Below are 7,964 nucleotides of genomic sequence, written 5' to 3' on the forward strand. Positions count from 1 at the left end.
ATCAATCACACAACACATGCTCTAGGGTTCATGAATTTGGATCCATCAATTCAACCAATAAAAAGTGTGAAAACTTACCCACAATCAAGGCCTAAGACTCCTCCACAACATACCAAAGCATTGGAGGATCAATCAACTCCAAGAACTCCAAAATTCCTCAAATGGTCGCTGCTGTAAATGTGTGATTTCTCCCAAATGAGCGAGTTTCAAGGGTTGGGAGTAGCATGGTTGCGTCCGGATGATGTTTTACTTCAAATTTCATGTAGTGGAACATTAATTTTGGTGGAGATTTGATGCAGTTTTGGTGAAATGAAGTTTTCAAAGCCATTTTTGCACAATAATAAAGGGGCTGCGGGTTTGGAGGAGAAGGAGGGAGGAAGGGGTGATGCAATAGTGATTTGGCCACGTGGAACAAGTCACTTAAGTGGGGTGGGTCCCACCGCCACCTCACGCGATTCAAACTAATTTAAATCTCCCGCTTAAACCACTAAACGTCCATCAACTCTTAGACTATTTAGAAACTCTATTTTTTAACATTAACCTTTGTCCTTTAATTACCCTTTATCAGATTAATCAGGAGTTTTTTGGTCGTTCGGAGAAATCGCAGTTTTAAACTGTTATGCGCGTTGTGGGCACGCTTCCCCAAACACACTAATTTTCATCAATTTTTACCAGAAATCATATTTCCTAGTCCTATGTACCATTTATAACTTATATCCAAACCTAGAGCTCAAAATTTATTCGGCACGTTTTACAGTGCAATTGTACCGCGATATTTTTTTTTTTTTTTTTTTTGATAACATGTACCGCGATATTTTTACCCAGTAAAAATACTATTTAACAAATTTTCAGAAACTTGCCCAACCACTCAATTTTTCGTTCTGAATCCATTTCCAGGGTTAGTTTTCCCATTTGAGACCTCCTACTCAATTTTACTTTCCTACGGTTACGTGTTTGACTAATTACCGTTTTACCCTTCCTTTGCATTTTGACCTTAATTTCAGAATTTTCACTAATCCTATCCTTTAATCCACATTTAATATATAATTACATGTTTTAGAATTGCGAGATGTTATACTGAGCTTTAGAGGTCCAAGCACACTGTAAACCTTTAAGAATAGCTCACAACTCGGCTACTAAAAGGGAGGAGATGCCAATTCTATAAGTTTTTTTTTATTATATCCGAAAACAAATAGAAAGAAACTTGTAAGTAAGATTACTTTACTTCTCTCTTTTTTGTTTTACCCTTTTCCAACTTGGCCCGTATTGATTCTCTTGTTTACCTGCATTTTCAAACTCTTCACAGCCCAAATAATATAAAATCCATCCATTTAAATTAGTAAAATTCATAGCTAATACCGCTCCCACTATCACTAATTAATAGTATTAACAATCACAAATATGTTTCTTGAGTTATCATCCGGAGTATTGTTTGTATATATTTTTAACCAAACTAACGTTAACATAAGCAACTTGATCAAAGATGCCAATGCCTTGCATATAATTTTGATTGTGCGGATGCACTTATGCAATTGTGCTTTATCAGCTGATTTACATTGACGATCTTATACTTATTTATACCCTTGAACTCGACCAACTACCTATTTAACCAACCAAGTTTAATACTATTTACCAATGGTATCAACCCCTCTCCCTTTTTTTCATTATTGGATTTTTCTCATTGGCCAGCCCTTGTTAAGCTATGTATATATGGGTCTTACAGTAGCATTGTTGTTATAATTTTGTCTTATTCAAAGAAGCCGAGGATTATTATTATAACTTTAGTAGCAACAATTACATACTTCCATACAGCAAGATTAATATAGTTTTATTGTGAGATTATCCTGCCATCGTCTTGTCATGTAATCAGTGGATTAATGGAATTATGCTCTTACGTGAGATAATCCAATTTATTCATAAAAAAGTGTAAAGACATGAAGTATAGTGCTTGTTTCAAATGTCAACGCTATGCTTTGGGATTTTGGCGTAGCAGATGCTTATGAATATAGTTCTAAGCTGTAAAATCAAGGGACGCTGGCATATTAGTAGGATCTACTAATATATAGTTATCTTGCATTCTTGTTGGTATGTGTAAATTTGGGTGTAGTCGTTTTGAAATGACGCGTAACTACTATAAGAGCATTAATAAAGATAGAATGTAAAAACCGTCATAGTTTAGACATGATCTTGACTTGAAAAAAGAAATTAATATAACTTTACAAATATATTATATATTAAAATGCAACCACACCAGATAGTTTGAAACACTGATTTTGCAAGTCATTACTTCACACAAATGATCTGCCATGCCTTATATTTAAACTTCGAGCAACCCATGATGCTTTCATCCTAGATCAGAAGTGCGTCGCTGATCTGCAACAAACTGCAAATTTTATGGTACAATTAAGACTACAGACATTGGTGACGATGGAGAAAAAAATTGAAAACATAATTTTAGTGATCAACTAAATCAAACTGAAAATGTAGCAAACAATGGAGTACTAAAAAGTATATATAAGCACATTTTAAAAGGTCATCTGAAAACTAGATATCTTCGCTAACTTAAACACAAACTCTAATTTCTTTACAACAAAAAAATAATAATTTCTTGGAGAAGTAAGAGGCGTGAACAAAAGAACAAGGAGAATCATATGTACTCAAATATCACTATTAAACCTAGCTTAAGTGACTCGATAGGGTGGAGGAATTAATGAAAGCCAATATGTATGTGGCAGAGAGAGAGAGATGTGAGAGATATACTCTAATTAAAGCAATACTTGTAGAAGTTAGCACAATTATCAGTATCGTACGATATACGATACGATTCGTCCCATACGATATGATTTACAAGCACATCAATATATATCATGAGGTGTATCAGAAAAGGTTTTGTATCGTATGATACAACACTATATCGTACGATACGATATGTATCATGTTTCATACGATACAAAAATTAAATCAAAATTTGTAATTTTTAATATAAAAAAAGAAATAAAAATTTGATTTATGATTTAAATTAAAAAAAATCTAAAAAATTATTATTAATAAAGAAAAAAAATAAAGATTTGATTTGTGATTTAAACTCAAAAATAAATCTGAAAAATCTTATTAATAAAGAAAATAATTAAATAAATATTTTAATACATTTTTTAAAAAAAATTTGGATTAGCTATGATGATGATTTAAATAAGTGATTCTAACATTTAAATTCATGCATTATGAGCATTAATTAAAAAAAAAATCGTATTTCTCCCTTTTGCTTATAAGAAGTAATTATTGATTTATGTGACTACAACAGACAAAAATAACCAAGACATTAAAAAAAAAAAAAGTTATTAAAATTAAGTACCTGCTAGCCTTTGAGCCACCTGCGGCATCTTGCCATATTCACTGCTACCATTACATATATATAATCTGTCAATCTATTCAAGAACCTTGTGTAAGTATTTCTCCAAGGTCGCCAAAGTAGTATTGGCCCTAATAAGCTCCAAAAACCAGTGAAGAATCCTATCCCCATGCTCATATATAATGCTTCATAGAAAGCTAAATTGTCATCATTACCATGGATTGCGAATCCTTGAGGTTTTCCCTTTGTCTCATCTTCGGGACATGTTTTGTTAAGTTGCTCACCACACAAATCCATATTTCCTTCAAAACTAGAGGCACCAAAAGTTTGCAAGTGTCTTCCAAAAGGGATTCTTCCACAGAGAGAGTTGTTTGATAAATCCAACACACCAAGATCATCAATTTTGGAAAGAGTGGCTGGAATTTTTCCAGAAAAATGATTTCTTGATAAGTCCAGAAATTCCAAAAAACTTAAATTTCCAATCCCAAAAGGGATTTCTCCACTCAAATTGTTTCTTGATAAATTCAAAGAAACTAAGCCAAGCAAATTTCCAACCTCTTTTGGTATTTCACCATTTAAATTATTACTTGAGAGGTCAATGCTCTTAAGACTCATCTCTGGATCCTTGAACCCATGTTCCACTCCTTTCCACATCAACGTTATGTTAAACTCATACTCACCAAAACTGAAAGTACCATAAGTTGCATAGTAAGTGATATTGTACCAATATATATGACTTCGAGTTTCAGTTGAGTTGATGCTCTTTTCAGACATTGCAGTAAAATTGTTTATGCATGTTGGAATTCCTTCTGATAAGTTATTCCTTGAAAGATCCAACAGTTGAATACGCCTTAAATAACATAGATGAATAGGTAGATTTCCAGAGAAGCCATTACCTCGCATGCTCAAGATGATCAATTGCTGCATATTTTCTCCTATCCATGATGGTATTGGACCTGAGAACAAATTTTCACCCACATCCAACATAATTAAATTACTGCAATTCTTCAAAGTGAAAGGTAGTTCACCCATTAAACTGTTGTTTCGTAAAGCCAAAGCTTCCAATTTATCAAGTGTGCCCATAGACGGTGGAATCCTCCCTGACAAGTTATTATTGCTTAAATCAAGAAACAATAATGAGTTTACAGATTTCCAACAATCTGGCAGTTGTCCCTTTAGTTTATTGATTGATAAATCTAAAGTGGCCAAGTTTGCATTTTCACTTTTGTCACACAAGAATGAAAATAAATCTGAAAACTTATTTTGGGAAAGCATAAGGTCTGAAGCTTGTAGCAGAAAAGACGGAACTGCACCCCCAAATTGGTTTGAATTCAAAAGTATAGACGGTTTGAGAGGAAGCTTGAATGGTAAATTGGGAATTTCACCCATGAGATTGTTATGAGACATATTCATCAATTCAATATATTGTGAATTGTTCCAAAGCTAAGGAACTCTGAGTTTGGAACCAACTAGGAAAACTCGGACCCAACTTGCAAGATGCTAGTCCCAAGTATCTTAACTGGAAAGGAGGAACCCAGGTAGACTCAAATTTTAGAGACAGTGAGTTGTATGATAAGTCTAAGCTCGTCAACTTAGACAAATTAGAGAGATGCGATTCAGTGACGTCACCCTCCAAAGAATTCCCCTCCAAGTACAGATCTTCCAACTCAGAAAGTAATCCGATGCTTTTAGGGATCATGCCAGTAATTCGGTTATAAGATAAATCCAAGCTCTGCAATATGTGTCTATTGCACCATGAAGAATGCTGAATGAAGCTGGAAAGATCCCCACTCAAGTTGTTATTTAAGAGGTCTAATGTCTGTAAGCTGCACATATTCCCAAAGAAAGTTGGAATCTCTCCTTGCAGTTTGTTAGAGTACAGATTAAGATTTTCAAGAGATTTCATCACTTTCCCAAATCCATCTGGAAGGGGACCTTCTAACAAGTTCCCATAAAGGGAAAGTGTATGAAGATTGGTGGTGAAGTTAAAAAGCCAATGGAATACAGCTGATGATGTCAGCAAGTTGTGAGAAAGATCAAGGGAGACAAGAGAAGATGAAAAGTTCATATTAAAGGCAGGTGGTACAAGAAAATTTCTATCCAAAAGACTACAGTTTCTTAGAGAAAGCCGTTGAAGTTTGGAGCTGAAGTTGAAATCATCTTGAAGCATTGATGATGTCAGATTATTATAAGAGGGGTCAAGGATCACGAGAGAAGGGAAGTTTGGATAGAGAGGAGCTGATGAAACAAAATTATTATGAGAAAGATAAAGCTCCTTAAGATTAAGGCTAATGTTTGACAGCAATTGAAATGTTGATGATGTCAGCATGTTACGAGAGAGATCAAGGATGGTAAGAGAAGTGGAAAAGTTGGAATGAAAACGAAACAGATATGGAATATCATAATCTGAAAGACTACAATCAACTAACCTCAACTCTCTTAAGTTTGGAATAAGCTTACTGATGGTTTGAAGCAAGTGATGAGAAGAGCCAAGATTATGTAATGAACTGAACTGAAGAATTGTTAAGGAATGGAGATTAGACAACCACTCTGCATCCTTAGTTTTGACATCAAAATCTCCCTGGAGCCTAAGAGTATTCAACATAGGAAGATTCCCAATCTGAAAAGGGATTGCTCCAGAAAATGAATTTCCTCCAAGATCAAAATATTGAAGTTCTGAGAGATTCCCAATTTGACAAGGAATAGCTCCAGAAAGTGCATTTCCTCCAAGATCAAGATAACGTAGTTGTCTGAGATTCCCAATCTGCAGCAAAGGTATTACTCCAGAAAGATAATAATTTCGTCCAAGATCAAGATATTGAAGTTGTGAGAGATTTCCAAGCTGATAAGAAATCCTCCCACCAAACTCACTATAGGAGAGATTGAGATATCTTAACTTGGCGAAGGAGCCCATGAGTTCTGGGATGTGACTCTGAAAAAAATCACTATAGCTGAGGTCCAAATATTCCAAATAGTGCAAGTCAATCAATGGAGTGATATTGACTACACCTCTCAAATATTGTGTATCGTGACCACGAAGATCAAGCATAAGTACATGACCTGTTGTTGGGTAGTAATTTTTCGAAAGAAAAAGAGTTATCGTTCTCAGGGAACAGGTTGTTTAGTTTTCCTTTTTAATTCCAATTTCTAATTTCTTGAAATTAAGTAATCAATCTTTTAAAACTAAGAAAATTCTAAATGAAACGAGGTGTTTATCAGACTTGCATTAAACAAAATTTAACAGAGGAATATCTATTCACAAATGTATCAATTATAAGGTTCTGGAATTCTTTGAATCATGGATGAAGGAGAAATTTCGCATTCCTGCGTTTTATAACTGCTACGGCACTTTAGTATCAGAATTCAAATTACTATGGCTATTTTATCTAAAACTTCCCAGTTCCAGATTTTAATCTTTAGAAGGATCTTTTCCCAAAGTCTTCTAAATCTTCAAAAATTGTATCAAAGACCTCCTTGGGTTATCCCTAACCTCAAGGGTTCAATTAACAAGGGACATAACCTGATTTCCCAATCGTAGCTATGCTAAAATTATTCAAGACCCATTCCCATGGTGTTCTTGAACTTAAAATCAAAATCTTGCTAATCAAATGAAACTAAAGCAAATCATCACAGTATTCAGAAAATTAAAGATCACCCAATCATCGTGAATCCCAGAAAAAGAAACTTAAAATATCATATTCAGAAATATTGCAAATCTAAAAAGTAAAGAAACATGCATTACAAAATATTCAGTAAAGAAAACTCAAAGTAAAAGTTTACAAACCGGTTCTTCAAGAGTCAAAGTTCCTAAACTAGAGCTAGGAAGAAAACTTGCAGTAGTATGAAAACAATAGCTCGCATGCAGATCCGTGATTCCTTTCCTTGAAGGTGCGTTGTCAATGCACTTCGAGTACAAGAATTGAAGAACAAGCATTCAGCTTTCAAGGAATTTCTCAACACTCAGATTCAAAGAAAAAGATTACAAAAGATTCAAAACATAAAACTGAAAACTAAAAAAAAACGAAAGTTCTCTATATGTGGCCCTAATGACTCAGACTCCTATTTAGCTAGAAACTAAAGAGCTCCAAGAAATTGCATTGCTGTCCATCCATATTTTTGTCCATCCAATGGTTCAGATTTGATCTCACTTTCAAAGAGTTGATCATATGGCTCTCTAACTGCAGTAAAAATAGTAAAAGAGAATAGTAAATTATCAAATTATCTCTTTCTCTCTCTTTTACCTTATTGGGCTGATTGGTACTCATTTGGCCCATTACCATGCACTTATATCCAGCCTTCAACTCAAATATTGTAAAAATAAAGCCATTAAAATAATCATAATTTATAGCTAACAAAATACCCCAAACTTAGTTAATTGCTTGCCCTAAAGTAATCAGACAAACTTCACTCATAACTTAGCCTGTTAGCTAAAAGAAGTAAATAGTTACATATCAACACAAATTTAATTTCAATAACTCAGTTAAATTAATCAACCATATGTGCAAAACATCACACTTCTTAAAGCATTAACCAGGCTTAATGTCAACCAATTCCTACAACAAATTAATCATCCAACTCCAGTCAATCAACAATTACATAAGCATTTAATCAAAAA

The 7,964-nt window shown here is 34.0% G+C and overlaps 2 protein-coding genes across 2 annotated transcripts; both read right to left on the reverse strand.

The window, feature by feature from the left end:
* Positions 1–3,355: 3,355 nt before the first annotated feature.
* Positions 3,356–4,756, reverse strand: LOC133292491 (receptor-like protein EIX2). The gene has a single exon (XM_061490906.1). It carries the CDS (start codon positions 4,754–4,756, stop codon positions 3,356–3,358), a length of 1,401 nt encoding a protein of 466 aa, XP_061346890.1.
* Positions 4,757–4,766: 10 nt separating this feature from the next.
* On the reverse strand, positions 4,767–6,263 carry LOC133292492 (LRR receptor-like serine/threonine-protein kinase RGI5). Its single transcript, XM_061490907.1, has one exon. It carries the CDS (start codon positions 6,261–6,263, stop codon positions 4,767–4,769), a length of 1,497 nt encoding a protein of 498 aa, XP_061346891.1.
* Between the last annotated feature and the right edge of the window lie 1,701 nt (positions 6,264–7,964).

This window comes from Gastrolobium bilobum, unplaced genomic scaffold (genome assembly GCF_033153095.1).
Source record: "Gastrolobium bilobum isolate Gb01-03AN ecotype WA unplaced genomic scaffold, APGP_CSIRO_Gbil_v1 utg28447, whole genome shotgun sequence".
NCBI lineage: Eukaryota > Viridiplantae > Streptophyta > Magnoliopsida > Fabales > Fabaceae > Gastrolobium > Gastrolobium bilobum.

What these genes read in the sequence shown, in the direction of transcription:
- LOC133292492 (XM_061490907.1), bottom strand. Translation starts at nt 6,263, where the DNA reads ATGGGCTCCTTCGCCAAGTTAAGATATCTCAATCTCTCCTATAGTGAG.
- LOC133292491 (XM_061490906.1), bottom strand. Translation starts at nt 4,756, where the DNA reads ATGTCTCATAACAATCTCATGGGTGAAATTCCCAATTTACCATTCAAG.